The 23,077-nt window shown below is 41.7% G+C and overlaps 1 protein-coding gene across 1 annotated transcript in view; it reads left to right on the top strand.

The window, feature by feature from the left end:
* MARCHF11 (membrane associated ring-CH-type finger 11) overlaps positions 1-22,431 on the top strand; it is a 56,856-nt gene extending 34,425 nt beyond the window's left edge. The window contains exons 2-4 of the mRNA XM_069728918.1: positions 8,452-8,607; positions 18,702-18,894; positions 21,932-22,431. Of these exons, the coding sequence (XP_069585019.1) occupies positions 8,452-8,607; positions 18,702-18,894; positions 21,932-22,257 (675 nt within the window). The 3' untranslated portion in view covers positions 22,258-22,431. The remainder of the gene's footprint in view (positions 1-8,451; positions 8,608-18,701; positions 18,895-21,931) is intronic.
* Positions 22,432-23,077: the final 646 nt, after the last annotated feature.

Below are 23,077 nucleotides of genomic sequence, written 5' to 3' on the forward strand. Positions count from 1 at the left end.
CAGCACACAGCTAATAAATATAGGTGATGTCACAGCGGGTGATGGACACAGTGATGTCACAGCACACAGCTAATAAATATAGGTGATGTCACAGCAGGTGATAGACACAGTGATGTCACAGCACACAGCTAATAAATATAGGTGATGTCACAGCAGGTGATAGACAGTGATGTCACAGCACACAGCTAATAAATATAGGTGATGTCACAGCGGGTGATAGACACAGTGATGTCACAGCACACAGCTAATAAATATAGGTGATGTCACAGCAGGTGATGGACACAGTGATGTCACAGCACACAGCTAATAAATATAGGTGATGTCACAGCAGGTGATAGACACAGTGATGTCACAGCACACAGCTAATAAATATAAGTGATGTCACAGCAGGTGATGGACACAGTGATGTCACAGCACACAGCTAATAAATATAGGTGATGTCACAGCAGGTGATGGACACAGTGATGTCACAGCACACAGCTAATAAATATAGGTGATGTCACAGCAGGTGATAGACAGTGATGTCACAGCACACAGCTAATAAATATAGGTGATGTCACAGCAGGTGATAGACAGTGATGTCACAGCACACAGCTAATAAATATAGGTGATGTCACAGCAGGTGATAGACACAGTGATGTCACAGCACACAGCTAATAAATATAGGTGATGTCACAGCAGGTGATGGACACAGTGATGTCACAGCACACAGCTAATAAATATAGGTGATGTCACAGCAGGTGATGGACACAGTGATGTCACAGCACACAGCTAATAAATATAGGTGATGTCACAGCAGGTGATAGACACAGTGATGTCACAGCACACAGCTAATAAATATAGGTGATGTCACAGCAGGTGATAGACAGTGATGTCACAGCACACAGCTAATAAATATAGGTGATGTCACAGCGGGTGATAGACACAGTGATGTCACAGCACACAGCTAATAAATATAGGTGATGTCACAGCAGGTGATGGACACAGTGATGTCACAGCACACAGCTAATAAATATAGGTGATGTCACAGCAGGTGATAGACACAGTGATGTCACAGCACACAGCTAATAAATATAAGTGATGTCACAGCAGGTGATGGACACAGTGATGTCACAGCACACAGCTAATAAATATAGGTGATGTCACAGCAGGTGATGGACACAGTGATGTCACAGCACACAGCTAATAAATATAGGTGATGTCACAGCAGGTGATAGACACAGTGATGTCACAGCACACAGCTAATAAATATAGGTGATGTCACAGCAGGTGATGGACACTGATGTCACAGCACACAGCTAATAAATATAGGTGATGTCACAGCAGGTGATAGACACAGTGATGTCACAGCACACAGCTAATAAATATAGGTGATGTCACAGCAGGTGATGGACACTGATGTCACAGCACACAGCTAATAAATATAGGTGATGTCACAGCAGGTGATAGACACAGTGATGTCACAGCACACAGATAATACATATAAGTGATGTCACAGCAGGTGATGGACACAGTGATGTCACAGCACACAGCTAATAAATATAGGTGATGTCACAGCAGGTGATGGACACAGTGATGTCACAGCACACAGCTAATAAATATAAGTGAGGTCACAGCAGGTGATGGACACAGTGATGTCACAGCACACAGCTAATAAATATAAGTGAGGTCACAGCAGGTGATGGACACATTGATGTCACAGCACACAGCTAATAAATATAAGGGATGTCACAGCAGGTGATGGACACAGTGATGTCACAGCACACAGCTAATAAATATAAGTGAGGTCACAGCAGGTGATGGACACAGTGATGTCACAGCACACAGATAATACATATAAGTGAGGTCACAGCAGGTGATGGACACAGTGATGTCACAGCACACAGATAATAAATTTAAGTGATGTCACAGCAGGTGATGGACACGGTGATGTCACAGCACACAGATAATACATATAAGTGAGGTCACAGCAGGTGATGGACACTGATGTCACAGCACACAGCTAATAAATTTAAGTGATGTCACAGCAGGTGATGGACACAGTGATGTCACAGCACACAGATAATACATATAAGTGATGTCACAGCAGGTGATGGAAACAGTGATGTCACAGCACACAGATAATACATATAAGTGAGGTCACAGCAGGTGATGGACACAGTGATGTCACAGCACACAGCTAATAAATTTAAGTGATGTCACAGCAGGTGATGGACACGGTGATGTCACAGCACACAGATAATACATATAAGTGATGTCACAGCAGGTGATGGAAACAGTGATGTCACAGCACACAGATAATACATATAAGTGATGTCACAGCAGGTGATGGACACAGGGATGTCATAGCACACAGATAATAAATATACGGAAAGTTATGTCGTAGCAAGTGATGGGCACAGAGATTTTGCAATAAAAAGTAGAGTAATTTTCATAACTTAGGAGTGATGAATATTGTCAAAAATATAAAATATAAGGCTGACAGGTATATTACAGTAGAGTATTAATAAATAATTTTATTCCATGTGGCCCTCTCTAAAACCTTCCTGTTTTTTTTTGTTTTGTAACTGAATCATTATCTAATCCTGTTCACACAAAGCAACATTTTCATTCATACTACAGCTGTGCTGAGAGCTTTTTAATTTCCTTGTGAGTAATGGAAGTGAATGTGCTGAGATGTAATACCAATTTCAGGCCATAGACAAGAGTGGCGCTGTTTTTGGACAATATTGTTGTGCTTCCACAGATCCCTTCCAAAAGCTATATATTAACATTTGATATTGGTATTTTATTTCTCATTTTGAATGAATTTTGATGTTTCTGTTCCGTCCTCCTATATTTCTCGGCCAGTGGTGTACACCTTGTTAGCCAGGTGGTTGTACTGTGTGATTTACCGTAATGTACTGCCGGCTTCCTGTGACGTTCCTCCTACTAATTCATACACTGGATGTCTACATCTGGTTAATGGGGATTTACCATTATCTTTCCATACTGGTGTTTACATGGCTGTCTCTTGGCTTCTTTTATCTATCGCAGCATTTTCCCTTCATGCTAAAGAGCAGATGGCCAGAGAACGTACCTTACCAACCAGTTAATGGCTTTTAGAGTACTCTGGACGTGTTTGTAATTTCCCTGGGGCCATAATGAGCGAGAAAATACACTTATGTATAGAACATATCCACTGTTTGGGCTATTTGTTTTAATTAGTGGTTATAAACAGGCTTTGTATGTGTTGAGTTGTTAAAGGTAAGACTTTTACTGCATAACATTTCTATATTTGATAAAAAAGCAAACGATTTTGTCCTGTGGCTATTTAACTATATTTTTTCAATATATTAAAATTCACATTTGTGTTATTTCCCAATCCTTCAGCATCATAATGACTAATACATACATCAGGGCATTATTATTATATACCTAAGCTATCCATGGCGCTTTACATCACATAGTATTCCAGGAACATATGGAAAGAATTGAAAATCAATGTACCGTACAGACAAATAAAGCAAAAAGTAGTAAGAAGAAGGTAGGAATAAGCCTTGCTCATATACAGTGCTGTGCAAATTAATTGGGACAAAACAAAATCGTAAGTTGGTTACCAGTCAGTAATTCCAACCAGTTTTAATGTATAATAAATAAATCTTGGTCAACTAGCCAGTGGAAAAAGGTACTTTTCAGAATTAGTATGTAACAATGCATTATAACATTTTATTTTTTTGCTTTATCCCAATTAATTTTCACAGCACTGTAAGCTTACAATCTATATTGTATTACCAAAAAATAAAGAAAGGACCTAGAAATTAAAAGTGACTATAGATAAAACAAATTTCTTACATCTCTGGTAACAAACTGTCACAATATAAGAAATGAAAATTATTGACAGCAATTTTTCCACTATGTAATAGAAGGTTGAAAATTAGACTGTAATAGTAAAGATGCCCCAAATTTATCCTGTGGCAAGAACTCTAAGGCCATGTTCACACAGTGCGTTTTTTTCTGCGGAACCTCAGCGTTTTTGCCGATGCGGTTCCGCAGCTGTTTTCCATGCAGGGTACAGTACAATGTACCCTATGGAAAACAGGAACCACTGTGCACATGATGCCGGAATCGGGAAAAAAGCCGCGCTGAATAGCCACAGTAAAAAAGAAGTACCATGTCACTTCTTTTTTCGGAGCCGCAGCGGTTCTGCACCCATAGACCTCCATTGTGAGGTCAAACCCGCAGTAAAACCCGCAGATCAAAAATATATCTGCGGGTTTTATTGCGGTTTGTGGTGCCGAACCGCTGCAGCAGGAAGTGCGGGGAAGCGGGCGGAAGTGCGTGGGCGGAGTGTGGCTGCCCCGATCCCACCCCCCCATGCTCCGATGCCCCACCCCCATGCTCCGATGCCCCCCCGTGCTCCGATGCCCCCCCGTGCTCCGATGCCCTCCCCCATGCTCCGATGCCCCCCCCGTGCTCCGATGCCCCCCGTGCTCCGATGCCCCCACCCCGTGCTCCGATGCCCCCCCGTGCTCCGATGCTCCCCCGTGCTCCGATGCCCCCACCCCGTGCTCCGATGCCCCCCCGTGCCCTCATCTCCCCCCCTTATACTTACCCGGCCTCCCGGTGTCCGTCCGGCCGTCTTCTCCCTGGGCGCCGCCATCTTGCAAAATGGCGGGCGCATGCGCAGTGCGCCCGCCGAATCTGCCGGCCGACAGATTCGTTCCAAAGTGCATTTTGATCACTGAGATAGGTTATATCTCAGTGATCAAAATAAAAAAAATAGTAAATGACACCCCCCCCTTTGTCACCCCCATAGGTAGGGACAATAAAAAAATTAAGAATTTTTTTTTTTCCACTAAGGTTAGAATAGGGTTAGGGTTAGGGGTAGGGGTAGGGTTAGGGGTAGGGTTAGGGGTAGGGTTAGGGTATTTTCAGCCATTTTAACCCTAAAAAACTTCCTAGAAAACACACAGACTCTGCATAGAAAACTGCATCAAAAAACGCATTAAAAAACGCATCAAAAAACGCACCAAAAAACGCACCAAAAAAGCACCAAAAAAAGGACCTGCGTTTTCTGCAAAGAGCTGCGGTTTCAGTCCTGAAAAAAAAAGGAGGGAAATCAGGAACGTGTGAACATACCCTTATTCTTGCGCATTTTAAGACTTTCCCCTCTAAAGTTCCTCTGCCTAAAAATGAAACAGTCTAAATCTGCCCCATTTATTTGGAGTACCTGCTGTCTACCCGGACCTATCACTGTGCATCTATTCCATAAATGCCGTGGGGTTTATGACATTTGTTTCAGGAATTTTGGTTATATTCCTATGCGAAAAATGTAAAAAGTATGAGGACATGGGTTGTGGTTAATCTTGTGGTGTAAAGCATGGAAGTTATTTGTTATTTTGGACTTCTACATTAAAATTACAAAAAAAAAAAAAAATCAAATTTTCTAGATGGGTCATGTGCCTTAAAAAAGTGTGGAACAAATAGATTTATGTTGTAACCATTATTCACATGCATGAAAGGTGACAATGTCCGCCAAAATGCTGTATGTCCTTGCTCCATTTGGATCTCAGGCTCTTGGGAAGTGTGCCGTCATGCTCAAAGAATTGCACTGGCTTAATTTGTGCCAAATGTATCGTCAAGGTGCAACGCTGGAAAAACATGGAGTTGAGTGAATACACTAAACATTTGGCACAATTAAGCTGCTTTTTTATATAATATGAGAATCAGCATTTATTCATATAATAAAATTGTGGGGGGGATGTATCAAGATCGATGTTTGGTGGCTAATTTATTAAGAGGTGCAGGTTTTGTAAGGAATCGGCGCATTTCTTGATGCAGGCAATCAGATTTGCACTACAATTTGCAACATTATTTGTGACTTGTCTATTGACAGAAATCTGACATAGGGTCAATTAAGAATTAACCCCTGCATTCATGAAAGTGACAGCATTTAGCTAGCAATTTCCTTTCTGTTAAGAGTTGACATGAGGCCAGTGGAAGCAGTTTGTATGCTATGGTGATATACGGTAGTAATGCTCCTGTGGTTTGGTTTTTACATTTCACTAGATATTGCTTTTTGTCCTTGGAACCCTGTTTTATAATGGTCTCTTCATATTTCTGACCACCAGGGCTTAAGGCGTGCTTGCGGATATCAGCTTTAGGTTAAAATATGAAAAAGAAGATTACCGTATGTAAAGGGGTTGTGTGGCCTTAGGATACAAGTCTGCAGTCACTCTATATGACTGCAGATTTGTGAATCCTCACATAAATGGGCAATTCCAGCTTCGATGCAACATTGCATTTGACGTCTCCAATGAGAAAGTAGTAGGTAGGAAGAAGAATAAAAATGTTGAAAGTGAAACAAATAAGGAAAATAGTGGTGTGGAATGAAAGGGATAAGAAGGAAGTTGTGGTTTGGAACGCTAAATGTGGGCCGTATAGGAGAGAATGAGATTGAAGAATCAGAAGAAACAAGCTAACGAGGTATTGTGAGTACTCAGGTTTAAAATAAATAAGTGACGCAGAAAGTAAAATATGGGGTTATAAGGAGAAATAGCAGTAGAGACAGTAGGATGGCAGAAGCCAGCAATACGCAAGAAAACCAATTTTTGAAGGTGTGAAACAAAAATAGAAATTGATATAATTTATACTGTACATCAATAGTAGTCTAAAAAGATAAGAGTGTATATTTGTCGTATATGATGACATACAGTATAAGGATAGACAAAAAAAGTGTAAACATTGGTAAAAATGTAGCAGCGTGAGACTGAGGTTATAATAGTGAAACTTTAGATATAAAAGGATATGTAAATATGATTATCACTGAGTGTTCTCTATTGTATCATAAATGATAATACTGATGAAGGGGTAGAAGCATGATGTTATGTCGACAGAGTGGCGGGGTCTCTTCGGCTCTGCTATCTGGGCATGACTGCTGACGTTTTCTGCATAACTGCTGGGACCTGGCTGTCAATCAGCATGATGTTGGAATTCACGCCCCATAGCCAGAGCAGCCTGGAAGAAGAGCTCCTCCGCTGAAGTGAGCAGCTGAACTGCCTGCGGGAGCGGAGCAGCTGAACTGCCTGCAGGAGCGGAGCAGCTGAACTGCCTACAGGAGCGAAGCAGCTGAACTGCCTGCAGGAGCGGAGCAGCTGAACTGCCTGCAGGAGCGGAGCAGCTGAACTGCCTGCAGGAGCGGAGCAGCTGAACTGCCTGCAGGAGCGGAGCAGCTGAACTGCCTGCAGGAGCGGAGCAGCTGAACTGCCTGCAGGAGCGGTCGCCGACTCCTTGTAGAACAAGCAGGTAGTCATCTCTGTTGGCAGTTACCTGCCTGTTAGTTTTTAGGTCCATAATAAAAAAAATAAAAAAAGTCTTTGCAAATTCCTTTAAGTTGTTAGTACAGGTGATTTTGCCATTCACAATAAGTTTATGGTCCTGAATCCCAAGCCCATATTACAGACTCTGTGGGGGAGATTTCTCATGTTGGGAATTTTTAAAGTGAATTTTACTTGTGGCTGCGTTGCTGCTTTTTGCGCTATTTGATGTTAGATAAATTTGGCGCATCTTTAGATATAGCACTTCTGTCTAGAGCTGATATTCCACTTTTTTCTCCACCTCCCAACTGGAATGAATTTGTTAATTATTATAATTTCCCAGTGTATAAATGTGGCCTAAACCTTATTTTCATAGCTATCCGCACCAGGAATACAACCACTTTTTCACGGTGACAAGTGCAGAGTAAAATAGAAAAAACATTTTTTGTTTTTTTTTGCAGATTTTTAAAGAGGAAAAAGCCTGTCAAAAGGTCCAGCAGTAGAATAATTTTCTTAGGGGAATGTGTTCCCAACTTCCATATTTATGATTTCTCTGCAGCTTGGCTGGCACCCACTGCAAATAATGGCACACCTTTCGCATAGTGCGCCAGGAGTAAAGATTATACTTACTAATGTGTTCCATATTCTTAGTGGCGATAACTTATTCCTACCAGAATACCCCTGTAGGTTCAACAAGGAGAGGAACCACAGTTATGGGGTGTTCCCCCTATTTACAACTTCTCATTGCCACGTGACCTTCGTGGTACTTGTGAGGAGAAGGTGAAGACCTCAGGCCTTTTCTGTCCCTATCCCCAATTTCATTCACACTGGTGAATCTGGGAACGGTGTGGTGGGTCCCCTGCTATGATACCAGCGAACTGTCGAGGGTAGGAACATCACCGATGCCATTCTGCCTGCTGGCCAGTGTCACGGGCATGGAGTCATGTGAGACAACCTCTCAATCCTTTCACCTGCTCCTCACCAATCTTGGGGAACCGATCTACAACCATACAAAGCCACTTTCACATGTATAGAGAATATCGCATTTCAATCACAGACATTTTTTTCTTCCGTGAAACATCGTTTCTTCTTTCATACATGCTCACATATTAACCTGCCAGCCATATTGATTCCTTGCTGATTCTCATTCCAGGGTGAGTTACTCAATCCTTGTCGCTGTGATGGATCCGTGAGATACACCCATCAGCTCTGCTTACTAAAATGGATTAGCGAGCGAGGATCGTGGACCTGTGAGCTGTGCTGCTACAGATATCATGTCATAGCAATTCAAATGAAGAGACCGTGCCAGGTAGGAACGCTCCACCATGCGTATATGTGCTCCTGTACGGTACCTGCCAGACAATGGAATTGGTGTGTATTGATGGGCTGCTTAGAAGGGTTCTTACAAGAAATCTCCTGGCTTACATGCTAAATGTGGGCATAGTCTTCTGTGTACAGGTAAAAAGGTCTCCGTCTGGCCTGTAAGTGAAAAGTTATGGCATAGCGTAGTAGTAGACTGCAATATTCCAAGCAATGGTATCCAGTTAACACTACAAAGAAGATAAAGGATGCCTTAAAGGAAAGCCATCACGTCAATAAGTGCTACTCACCTGCAGATATAAGCTGTTTTCCATGAGTTTACAGTACCATGTAAACCTAAGGAAAAACCAAATCCACAGTGCACATGCTGTGGAAAGAAACGCACGGAAACTCTGCGTTGTTTATTCTGCAGCATGTTCATTCTTTTTGCGGATTCCGCAGTGGTTTACACCTGCTCCATAATAGGAATCTGCAGGTGTAAAACCGCAGGTGGAATCCGCACAAAAACCGCATACGATCCGTGGTAAATCCACAGGTAAAGCGCAGTGCTTTTTACCTGCGAGTTTCTCAAAACAGGTGCGGAAAAATCCGCAGAGGTTCCATCTACGTGTGCACATACCCTGATAGTCTGCTCTGCATACACGATGCATCGCACACTTCAGCGCAGGCTGTCAATCATTGGGCTGGAGAGTGATTACAGCACTCACAGTGTAGTGATTGGTGACTATAACAGCTCTCTGCACCACACTGATGACTGCAAGCGAGAGGCTGCAGGGAGGATAGAACTTCATTTTGTCCCTGAAGCTGCTGCTCCATAAGGCGACAGGCAAGGTTTCAATGCTATTTCCATGAAGATTATCACTATACCAGCAGGTATATAGTATTTCTGGATGATACCAGTTCCCTTTAGTAGCCTGTGGGTGACAAAAGCCACTGATTGACATCCGTCATCAGTCTCTATTAAATGTATATGTTGGGAATCTGCAATCTGTACAATTCATATGTAGACAGTTACCACTGCAGCAAGAAACATGACGGTTTCCTCATCCCCTCTGTGTTGACATGTGATATGCTGTTGGGGGCTCTCTCATCCACATAGGAAATGAGCCTGGAAAGGTCATAAGTACACTCCCTAAGCTCGTGACAACCCCATCTGCTACCCCTGCCATCAACAGGTCAGTCTGCGTCCAGTGATCCATCCTGTCCCTGACTAATCTGCCTATCGCCCCACTTCTCCAAAGAGGTGTACTAGGATCATCAACTGTATTATGTAACATGAGGCTGCCACACTCATAGAGCACCGTTACTGCACTGTTGGCCATCCTCTAGTTCTGTAGTATGTATATGCACATTAGGCACGATGGACAGACTCTGACCCTATATTTTGTATAGAAGCATCTAATGAGCGTGTGCAAAGGTCTTTGTGAAGGGAGGGGGAGCAGGGGTGGCTGTAGCCGAACACTTACTCAGCCACAGTGTCTGTATGGCTGCTTTACTATTTTTTTTTTGTCCTCCTCCATATTTATACTACTTCTACAGTACAGAACACAGTACCTAGTGTGGATCAAACTGGATATTTCAAGGTTCTGGTCTAGATGAGCATATGGAATAAAGCTGTGACTGAGAAACTGAGGCTGCAGAGGATGAATGAGAACCAGAAGAATGGATGCTGTAAGGATGGATGAAAACCAGAAGAATAGAGGCTGCAGAGGATGAATGAGAACCAGAAGAATGGAGGCTGTAAGGATGAATGAGAACCAGAAGAATGGAGGCTGTAAGGATGAATGAGAACCAGAAGAATAGAGGCTGTAAGGATGAATGAGAACCAGAAGAATGGAAGCTGTAAGGATGGATGAGAACCACAAGAATGGAGGCTGTAAGGATGGATGAGAACCAGAAGAATGGAGGCTGTAAGGATGGATGAAAACCAGAAGAATGGAGGCTGTAAGGATGGATGAGAACCAGAAGAATGGAGGCTGTAAGGATGGATGAAAACCAGAAGAATGGAGGCTGTAAGGATGGATGAGAACCAGAAGAATGGAGGCTGTAAGGATGGATGAGAACCAGAAGATTAGAGACTGCAGAGGATGAATGAGAACCATAAGAATGCAGGCTGTAAGGATTGATGAGAACCAGAAGAATAGAGACTGCAGAGGATGAATGAGAACCAGAAGAATGGAGGCTGTAAGGATGAATGAGAACCAGAAGAATGGAAGCTGTAAGGATGGATGAGAACCAGAAGAATAGAGACTGCAGAGGTTGAATGAGAACCATAAGAATGGAGGCTGTAAGGATGGATGAGAACCAGAAGAATGGAGGCTGTAAGGATGGATGAGAACCAGAAGAATAGAGACTGCAGAGGATGAATGAGAACCATAAGAATGCAGGCTGTAAGGATTGATGAGAACCAGAAGAATAGAGACTGCAGAGGATGAATGAGAACCAGAAGAATGGAGGCTGTAAGGATGAATGAGAACCAGAAGAATGGAAGCTGTAAGGATAGATGAGAACCAGAAGAATAGAGACTGCAGAGGTTGAATGAGAACCATAAGAATTGAGGCTGTAAGGATGGATGAGAACCAGAAGAATGGAGGCTGTAAGGATGGATGAGAACCAGAAGAATAGAGACTGCGGAGGATGAATGAGAACCATAAGAATGCAGGCTGTAAGGATTGATGAGAACCAGAAGAATAGAGACTGCAGAGGATTAATGAGAACCAGAAGAATGGAGGCTGTAAGGATGAATGAGAACCAGAAAAATGGAGGCTGCAGAGGATGAATGAGAACCAGAAGAATGGAGGCTGTAAGGATGAATGAGAACCAGAAGAATGGAGGCTGTAAGGATGAATGAGAATCAGAAGAATGGAGGCTGTAAGGATGGATGAGAACCAGAAGAATGGAGGCTGCAGAGGATGAATGAGAACCAGAAGAATGGAGGCTGTAAGGATGAATGAGAACCAGAAGAATGGAGGTTGTAAGGATGAATGAGAACCAGAAGAATGGAGGCTGTAAGGATGCATGAGAACCAGAAGAATGGAGGCTGTACGGATGGATGAGAACCAGAAGAATAGAGACTGCAGAAGATGAATGAGAACCATAAGAATGGAGGCTGTAAGAATGGATGAGAACCATAAGAATGGAGGCTGCAGAGGATGAATGAGAACCAGAAGAATGGAGGTTGTAAGGATGAATGAGAACCAGAAGAATGGAGGCTGCAGAGGATGAATGAGAACCAGAAGAATGGAGGCTGTAAGGATGGATGAGAACCAGAAGAATAGAGGCTGCAGAGGATGAATGAGAACCAGAAGAATGGAGGCTGTAAGGATGAATGAGAACCAGAAGAATGGAGGCTGCAAAGGTTGAATGAGGACCAGAAGAATGGAGGCTGTAAAGAATGGATGGCAGCTGGAGCTTTGGACACTGAAGTAGATCACAGGACAGACTCAGCGACGTAGTAGACTTGTGGAACAGCTGAGCGGGATATGGCTGTAGACTCACATGTGGTTATGTAGCACAAGACAGCAGTATGGCTGGTTATGTCTGGAAGCACACTAGCGATCTTATAGCAGAGCCCAGTAACAGAGCAGAGTTTGTTATGAGACAGACATGGGGTGATGTAGCAGAATCCAGTGGTTGTAGCGTAAGGCAGGCAGAGCTGGGAATATTGGGAGGTACACTTGTGTTATTGTAGAAGTTCTCATTGATGTAGCATGGCTGGGTCTGTCAGGTGGCATGCTTGTGAAAATGTAGAAATTTCTAGTGGTTGTAGCAGAGTTGGGTTGGTTAGGAGGCACCTCAGTAGCAGAGTCCATCAGTTATACTAGAGCTGGATATGTCAGGAGGCACACTTGAAAGAAAAAGCAGAGCCCACCGATGTGGTAGTGGACACCAAGCTAACTGAAAACTCAAGCTGTGTAGGAGCGCCGGAGCCTGTCTATAAAGATTTAGCATGTGAAATCGGAGATGTGTGCCAAGTTACCCTGGTAGGCCGATGTGCTTCAGAGCACAGGGAGCTTGCTGCATGGCAATGACGAATATGAGATATGCATGATATGACGGAGATTTGCGACTGGACCCGGGGAGGGTGAGTGAGCCAGGCGACAGAGGATTTACGAAACCAGAAAATTCCATTAATTTTGTAATTCATGATGCCCGTAGGTTTCTAACAATTCATAAATCCCTTATAATAATCCATTTCTACAATCTATAGTAACTATATAATGTTTCAAATTAGTCACATTTCTTTTTTGTTTGAGAACATCTGCTGTGTACGCTGATTAGTAGGATTAGTAGGATTCATAGACGTCAGGCCCGGAGCCCAGGGTTGTGCTCCTTGCCCTTGTCCATCTGGCCATACCTCCCTCGTGTTTCCTACATTACTCATTTATACACGTATGGACTATTTGTAATTGAGCTATTTGTTTGTGCTCTTTATTATCCATGTTTTTTTTATATAAATAATTTTCTATTTTTTTATTATTTGGTGTTGTGTTTTTGCCTGTTGATAAAATTCTATAGTGTCCAGGGAGTAGTCACCAAGATTATGGTTTATAGATAAGAGCAATCATTTGAAGGTGGATAAAATGACTGGTAAAAATGGTCTTTATGCTATAAAATAATGTATTCAAATGAGTATAGCGAGAGAGAGCACATTAATATTTGGTATTTTATTACCATAGATTAATACTAACCAGGATTTAGTATTATTTTAATTACGGTATAGTAATTTTATTAATAATACTAAGATGGGGTGGCAAAAACCAGGTTCCTTTTATGTGTTGTAATAATATGGCAGGCCACAGACATGCAAAATCTAAAGTACTGCGAAAGGCGAGCTTTCTCTCATGCTCCGACATTTCATTTCTAAGTGGATCTTTACTGGCTTGCTGTCAGTAAATAGTAAAATGTTCACTTATAGCTCCTAGATTTTAACAAATTATCTTCTGCACACTAGGACCGCATGGTCAGGATGGTTCTTCACTCTCAGAGTGTAAACAACAATGTTTTTATTTATAGACAGCAAGCAAAGCCCTTAAAAAAGTGGGCCAATTAAAACACTTAGTGCACTGTGGGGTCATGCTGTCAGATGTCAGCGTGACCCCGCAGCTGTGACCCACAGTAAATAGCTTACCTAAGGTCAGCAGACGTGGGCTGATTGGAGTACTCCTCCCATCAGGCTAGGTCTGCTGTCACTGATAACAGTGATGGCAGGAGCTGCTGATGGGAGAAGTAGGCTCTCGTCAGCCGGCGCCTGTGCTTACACTTAAAAAAAGTAGTAAAATAATTACATACATATTCAAATAAAAATAAAAAACACATTATACTCCCCTAACACAAAATCCCTGATGCCTTGTCTCCTAGAAAAAATGTAAAATAAAAAAATAACATATACTCAACTCAACGCCGATGCCCATGTGCCCTATAAAAATCTAAAATAAAAACCACCATATACTCACCTCCCACCGTAGTCCACGTAATCCAGAATGTCCAATGGCGATCTCACATTTAGAACAGTCACATCAGGAGATCCGGCTGCCGGCGATGCACTGACAGGAGGTATTTGTTCCCACAGTGTATCACTGAGCTGCCGTGAGAGAGTTTACCGAAGTTCATCTGCTGATCAGCTTCGGTGCTCTCACTTATGGCAACACTGCTGCGTGAGAACTTTCTCACACAGCAGTGGTGCCGTAAGGGAGATAAGCAGAGCTGATCAGCTGATGAACTCAGGTGACTTCTCTCACGGCAGCTCAGTGATACACTGTGGGAACAATTACCTCCTGTCAGTGTATCGCCGGCTGTCTTTGAGAGCAATCACATCAGTGACTGAAAGTGATCAAGATCATCTCAGGACATTATGGATTATCTTCTCTGTGGACAGGTGAGGAATATTGTGGTTTATTTTATTTTTGTTGGCTTCAGTGGATTAGGCGAGTATAGTTTAATTTAGATTCAATAAAGGAGTCTGTGTCATTATTTGAAATAGATGACTTACTCTGTGTGTGTGTTTTTATAATATCTCTATGGGGTTAGTAATGGGGGCATCTTATAGACGCCTCTCCATTATTAACCAGTGGGCTTGATTTCACCTACAAACCAAATACAAAAGTGACATCAATCCCCCCCAACCATTACCCAACTTGCCAACGCTACAGGGCAAGTGGGAATAGCAAGGCTAAGTGCCATATTGGGTGCCTGTTATAGATGCACCTTTTGTGGGACAGCTGAGAGCTGATGTTTTTAGTCTGGGAGGGGACCAATATCCACGGCCTCTTCCAGGCTATTAATATCAGTCCACAGCTGTCTGCCTAGCCTTTGCTGGTTAGATTTTATAGGAGGAACCAATGTCAATTTTTTTTCTAGGGGTTCCCCTGTAAACTAGCCAGTAAAGGCTAAGCAAACAGCTGTGAGCTGATATTAATAGCCTGGGAACCTTTATGGCTATTGGTTCCTTCCCAGAATATTAACATCAGTCCTCAGCCATCGGCTTTCCCTCTGCTGGTTATGAAAATTATGTATGAACCCACACAATTATTTTTTTGTTTTATTTTTTTTTAAGACTTGCTGTATGGTTATAGGTTCATTCTGTTAACGCTCATAAATAAGCTGGTGACAATGTGTGTTTGTTTGTTTGTGTGTGTGTTTGTGTTTACTTATCGATTTAATAATGAGGGTGTAGTGCTAACACCTTTCCATTACTAAGCCTAGAGCTTGGTGTCAATGACAGCTGCAGACTCCAAGCCCTTATCTCATTACCCTGATGCTACTGCATCAGAATGAAAAGGTGGTGTTGAACCAAGAAATTACATCACAAAACTTTTTTTTTTTTTTTTTTACAAGGAAGAAGAGATTTATTTTTTTTGTTTTTTTTGTTTTTGTTTTCGGATTTGTAGATAACAAGATAGGAATTTTCGGGGTATGTTTTTTTTTTTTTTAAGCGCGTTCTCCGCGTATGCGGCGTGCTAGCTGGATGTCTTTTGGCATAATCGTGACGCGTTTGGCGTGGATGGCGCACAAGTTGGTGTCTTCAAACAGGCCGACCAGGTAAGCCTTGCTAGCCTCCTGCAAAGCACCGATAGCAGCGCTCTGGAAGCGCAAGTCTGTTTTAAAGTCCTGAGCGATTTCACGGACCAGACGCTGGAACGGGAGTTTGCGAATCAGCAACTCCGTGGACTTCTGGTAACGTCTGATCTCACGAAGAGCGACAGTACCCGGCCTGTAACGATGTGGTTTCTTCACCCCTCCAGTAGAGGGCGCGCTCTTCCTTGCTGCTTAATATCTTTATTTAGCTCAAAAAAGCTTTCATTGCTGTACAAAAACGCATACAAAAAACAACCAAAAATCGCAGCAAAATGCAAGTTTTTGTCGCAGCGTTTTTGCTGCCAAGAGATGCAGAAACCTTGCAGAAATTTCTGCAAGCAAATACTCTACGTGCACACATAGCCTAAGAATAGCACATCACAGGTCAGGTCTTCATATAAAGAGCGGGATCTGCCCATGCAATGCCAGGGAGATGATGGATATGGTACAGTGCCAACATATGCCTAAAACAGCTGGATGGTGCTCCAGTCACTCCTGTTTATTTATCTCAGTGCCTCTGTTAGTCACTTACAGTATAATGTCAATATTGCCATTGTCGGTGCACACATGCATTGGTACCCATTGGCCTCCGCAATGGGGGACTGATCATTTGTCAGGCAGTTGGGATCCTACAGAAGGCCCCCTTAGTTGCTACCTTTGCCTGTGGCTGAGCTTCAAAGTCGAACGTCATTTTAGCTACCGTATATATTTTAAACACAGTTGTATAGCAGTATATTGTAAGATGAATATATATATATATATATATATATATATATATATATAAGTTGTAACTCCTCAAACTTCTCCTAAAAATTTTTTTCTCAAGTTGTATCTTCAGTAGTTCACAACCCCTCCAATCACATTACTCCCTGGTTTATGGCAGGGCAGGCGCTCATTCTTGAGTGACAGTTCTACTGAATAGTTGAATTGCAGTATTGGTAGGACTGTAAACCTGAGCACACATTCTGCTGTTTAACATTCAGCTATCAGTGGTTTGTCCTAGAGTGTGCACTGCTATCACTGTATTTGCATATGTAGAGAGCACATAGCTCATAAAACTCAAAGCCATTATCCTGGGTAATGAGGGGTGTGAGTGAGAGATTGTGAGAGGAAGACGGAGGGCTATGAGGAGCAAACTGCATTATAGAAATTAAAGGGAACCTGTCACCCCCAAAATCGCAGATGAGCTAAGCCCACCGAAATCAGGGGCTTATCTACAGCATTCTGTAATGCTGTAGATAAGCCCCCGATGTAACCTGAAAGATGAGAAAAAGCGGTTAGATTATACTCACCCAGGGGCGGTCCCGCTGCGGTCCGGTCCGATGGGTGTCGCGGTCCGGGGCCTCCCATCTTCTTAAGATGACGTCCTCTTATTGTCTTCATGCTGCGGCTGCTCAGGTGTACTTTATCTGCCCTGTTGAGGGCGGAGCAAAGTACTGCAGTGCGCAGGCATCGGGAAAGGTCAGAGAGGCCCAGCACCTGCGCACTGCAGTACTTTGCTCTGCCCTCAACAGGGCAGACAAAGTACGCCTGCGCCGGAGCCGCAACTTGAAGACAAGAAGAAGACGTCATCCTATGAAGATGGGAGGCCCCGGACCGCGACGCCCATCGGATCGGACGGCCCCCCAGGTGAGTATAATCTAACCTCTTTTTCTCATCTTTCAGGATACATCGGGGCTTATCTACAGCATTACAGAATGCTGTAGATAAGCCCCTGATGCTGGTGGGCTTAGCTCATCTTTGATTTTGAGGGTGACAGGTTCCCTTTAATGAGCTGGACAGAGCTTACTGGTATGTTAAGAGTTAACTCCTCTCCTGGAATGTAACTACTGTGAGCACTCTGCCAGGGTCTGGGGGTTGCCACAGGTGGTCAAGCTCCATGGAAAACAGCTGTACACTGTGAAATATAAACATTTTCATTGAAGGAGAATGACTGCAAATAGAAAGAACAAGTCAATTGCAAACCTGCTTATTTTCATGCTGTCTAACTAATTTAAGCAATTTAATAACTAGAAAATACCCATTTAATGTCAGGCCACTAATTATTTTGCAGGTTCCAATCATCTTGATGATCGCCAGATAAAACTCCACAAAGTAGACAAAAATGGAAATGGAGCTTCCTTTTTCTTGATCATAAAATCAATCCTTGATGTCTTCATATGTTGTTTATTTATTTTACTCACTCACTCATATAGCATCATTAATTTCACAGCATATCATCACTGTCCCCATTGGGGCCCACAATCGACATTCCCTTTCAGTATGCCTTTGGAGTGGTGCTAACCACTGAGCCACCTCCCCATTCATAATAATTGACTTGTTTCCAACGCACACAGTGTTCTTGATCATAGTTGTCAGAGGACTGTAGGGTAAAAACATTTAAAATCATGAACCACCCATTACATGTGGACACATCACTAATTAACAAGCAATATACGTAAACCATTATATGACAAATAAATATATTGCAGACCATTTCCATAATTCATTCCCTTGGGTTTTCTAATGTCTGTCCCTCCGAAAACTGAAATTGAGCTATTTAAACCTTCATATAGGGGACTTGGCCCCTATAAAAAATACTTGTACTGAAGATTTTAGTAAATGTGCTTCAACATTAATGGCATATTTATTTGTTATCCATGGCCTAGCAAATGAATAGGCCATTAAAGTACTGAACGAGCCCTTTAAACAATTCATCAACATGAAAACCACTAATAAATAGATTTTGCAACAATTTATTGAACAAAAAAAATCACGAATGAGAAATAAAGGTTCTGCTTATTTCCAGTAACTCCTTTTCTCCATAGTCTGTGTACTGGATTCCAGTATAGCCCAAATGAGTTGACTGGTTTTAGGCCTCCTGCTTATTTCTGATTGGACGTCGTGGTATAATGACATATTCCTATATAAACATTTGTATACGTGCAAGGTCCTACCGCTGATTGATTTCTTGGTTACAGAATCAGTCCTGTGCTATGTAAGTGCTAACTATTCCTTGTGTTTCAGTGGCAGCGCATTACAGTGACATTGGTGGAAAAAGTCCAAATGATCGCAGTCATTCTTGGATCACTCTTCCTAGTATCGAGTGTGACGTGGCTTCTGTGGTCAGCGTTCAGCCCGTATGCGGTGTGGCAAAGGAGAGACATCCTTTTTCAAATATGCTATGGCATGTACGGCTTTATGGACCTAGTGTGTATAGGTACGTTTCCTATTATTATTACCGTATATAGGTGTCATATTCATTTCTTTTATACTGTAGAAATGAGTTGATGTTCCTACAAATGACAGCATCAATACTTCAGCTACTGGACATGAATACCCTTATTGGTATTCTAATGTGACAGTAATCACATTCGTATTTCTACCGGCCAAGTCTTCAGAAATCGGAATGCTGCTTGATATGAGTACAGTTATGGCTTACGTGGCATGTAATCCTTAGAAACCCTGATACCATCAGCACATATCTGTGCCATGGGCGCCACTGTGTAGATGCATAAAATTAATTAGAACAGGGACCGGAAAGACAATGTGTGACATTTATTGACATTTCCAGGCTGCGAATACATCATTAAACGATTATTGTTAGTAATTATAAGGCAAGCTGACCACAAGCATCATGAGAAGGGCATGGATTACTGCAGGCCATTCAAGTATTGTTTGTCATTTAGTACGGCAAGTTAATATAAAGCTGTGGATAAATGGAATAATGAGGAAACGCTGACATACTCCCTGTATGTCGCTTCAGGCTGATGGCAATGTTCTATTCTCTTAAAATATATTTTTTCTTAAATGAATTCATTAAATGGCGTCTATTAGAAGGATCAACCCTCCTAAGCCATCTGCATGGGCATGTAAATACTAAAAAGATGAATAAAATGATACCTTGATATCTGCAATGTGATGTCTTATTCCAGAGAAATCCACGTTTTTCTTATATGTAAATGAGCATCATCGATCTCCCTGAGAATCTGCCTCCAGAGCTTATTTTAATTGGAAGGAGGAGTTACCAGGTAGATCAGGACTGTGAGTCATTATATGTCTCACACTTTATATAAAATAAGCTCTGGACGCAGATTCTCCTGGAGATCTATGTCCAATCTGTAGATCTTACATTTACATGATACAGTCATGGCTAAATGTGTTGGCACCCTTGAAATTGTTCCAGAAAATGAAGTGTTTCGCTTAGAAAATTATTGCAAGTACACATGTTTTGTTGTACATATGTGTATTTCCTTTGGGTGTATTGAAACAACACAAAAAAAAAACAGAAAAAAAGGCAAATAGGACATAATTTCACACAAGACCCCCAAAATGGTCCTTACAAAATTCTTGGCACCCTCAACTTAATATTTGGTTGCACACCCTTTGGAATAAATAACTACAATAAATCACTCCCTATAACCATCAACAAGCTTCTTACACCTTCCCACTGGATTTTTGCACCCCTCTTCTTTTGCAAACTTCTCCAGGTCTCAGGTTTCAGGTTTGATTTTCACATGGCACACACCTGTTACTTGCCACAGGTGAGTTTGAACGAGGATCACATACCTGAAACAAAGTCATTTACCCACAATTTTGTAAGGGTGCCAGCAATTTTATGCAGCCCATGTTTGGGGTTTTATGTGAAATTATGTCCTGTTTGCTTTTTTCTTCTGTGTTTTGTGTTGTTCAAATACAAACAAAGGAAATAAACATGTGTATAACAAAGCATGTGTAATTACAATGATTTCTGGGAGAAATATTTCATTTTCTGCAACAGTTTCAAGGGTGTCAACAGTTTGGGCCATGATTGTACAAGAAAAAGACATCACATCGGGATAAGACATCACTTAATTAAACTTTCTGTGACCTATATGCCCATATAGATGGCTTAGGAGAGTTGTTTTAGATATCTAGATTTTTTGTGTATGTGATTTAGATACTATCATGCCATAAATAGTATGAAAACAGTAAGGCAGTGGGTACCTCTGTGCCATCATATTAAATGGTGCTATACAGTGATATATCATCATTCACATTAGTCACTGTCCCAGATGGTCCCCACATTCTATTTCATTTTCTTAGATAAAAACAATAAAAAGATTATCCAACCTACCGTAAATAAATAAAATGAAAAACACTTACAAAATAGTGGCCAGTGATTTTCTTTCTTCTTTACAACATTCACTGCTGATTTATTATTTTTTTTATAGAGGTTGTTTTGTTATTTTCATTTTTGGATCTATTTTGGCATGACAAAAATGGACATAAAAAATCCAGTACACAATCCATTAATTTGAATGGGGCAGAAATGTCCTTAACTGTATTCTGTTTGATTGCAATCTAGCTGCAATCTTTGCTTATAGCGGGATCAAAAAATATATTATGCACAATTTTTTTTGCCTGGCTTAAAATACAGCTAGCAAGTGGATCCGTTTTTTTTTTTAACATTGAAGTCTATGGGAAATGGATCATAACATCAATAAACCTTTTTGGACTCAAAGTGCATAATGGACGGTCATCTGTTATGTCCTCCGTTAACGGATCTGTTTTTTAAACACCGCACAAACCTAGAATACTATAGGTATTTGTAACACAAATGTGGAGAATACACAAAATCTGTTGCCCCTCAGCTGGATTACCACTGATCAAACATGTCATCTCTCAGGGCAAGTGACGGGGACATCTCTGATTAATGACAACTATTTCTTTTGCAAGGATAACAGCTTGGGGAGCAAATATTCCATAATCCATCCATGTCTATGGGCCACGTGGTGTATTGCTGCAGATGTCCAACTGCTGGGACCTTCAATGATCTTCAGAAGATGGAGTTTTGTGACCCTTCCATGAGTGGAGCTGTGGTCGAGCATGTGCACTACTTCTCAATTCACTGTCTATAGCGCCTCCATACAGAGTGATAAAGTGCATGGTCAACCAACGCTCCATTCACAGAGGGTGTGAAACCCCTACTTGTCTCAGTGGTTCGACCTCATTATCAACCAACGGTCACCTATCCAGTGTGTGGGTGAGATTTGTCAATATCAGAAAAATTAATTGGGATCAATAGTAAATAATAGGAAGATCAATTAGGTATAAGATGTGATGGCTGATCCACTTCTTCACACATCATATTCTCCGCACTTCTACATTCCCTGAAATAAAGGATCCCCTTTAATAAGCAGCTGTAATTGTTCATTCATCGGATATGTAAATGTATCTCCAGACGTTATTAATATGGAAATGTTGTGCGATTCTAGGTTTAATTGTCCACGAAGGAGCAGCTGTTTATAAGGTGTTCAGGAGATGGAGAGCCGTGAACTTGCACTGGGATGTGTTAAATTACGACAAAGCGACCGACATAGAAGAAAGCAGCCGTGCTGTGCCTTCAACCAGTAGGACATTGTGGCTACCACTAACGGCATTCCGACCCAGGACCTTGGTTCACCCGACACGCCTCAGCTCTCCCAGGCTACAATGTGGATACGTATTCCTACATTTGTTCAACAGAATGAGAACGTCCCCTGAAGGCTCCATAGAGGACAGTACGTCTGGTGAGGTTGTAATGAGAGTAACCTCTGTGTAAGGAGTCAGGACCACCACAAACATTCCTTTAGCCGAGGACAGTGTTTTTGAATGTTAGTGCAATGAACCCAAAGCACTTTTAAAGTATTTAAATATATATATATATATGAAAGTTTTTCTAACTTACGGTAAATTCTTTTTTATAGAAGCTGTTATATTAAAATACAGTTTTCAGAAACAACATATTTTGGCAGTTTTTGACTATTTGTATGTTTTTTTATAAAATGCGATTGAAGTAATATTGGTCAGTTATAGTATTTCTTTACAATTACTGCTCATTTCCTTTTGATATTATAAAGAAATACTCATGGGACTGTGTACTAATGTCACTCATAAGTCATTGAGTTGTGATTACCTGGTGTGATGTATTCGTGCAGAGATAAAGAGGGGAACAGCTGGAATGGATATTATAGTGTAATTACCTTATTATCTAACTAGCTAAGGCGTCTCAAGATAACCTACACACTAAATACACTGAACCAAAATATCAACATAACACTTTTGTTTCTTGCTGCCATTTTTCATGAGCTGAACTCAGAGATTTAAGACTTTTTCTGTATACACAAAAGGCCTTTTTCTATCAAATGTTGGTCTAAATCTGTGTTAGTGAGCACTTCTCCTTTGACGAGATCATCCATCCACCTGACAGGTGTGGCATATCATGATTCTGATTAAACACTTGATTATTGTACAGGGGGGCCTTAGGGTGGCCACAATAAAAGGCAACTCTATAATGTGCAGTTGCACCACACAACACAATGCCACAGATGTCGCAAGTTTTGAGGGAGCGTGCAATTGGCATGCAGGATGTCCACCAGCTC

This window comes from Ranitomeya imitator, chromosome 6, assembly GCF_032444005.1.
Source record: "Ranitomeya imitator isolate aRanImi1 chromosome 6, aRanImi1.pri, whole genome shotgun sequence".
In the NCBI taxonomy this organism is placed as follows: domain Eukaryota; kingdom Metazoa; phylum Chordata; class Amphibia; order Anura; family Dendrobatidae; genus Ranitomeya; species Ranitomeya imitator.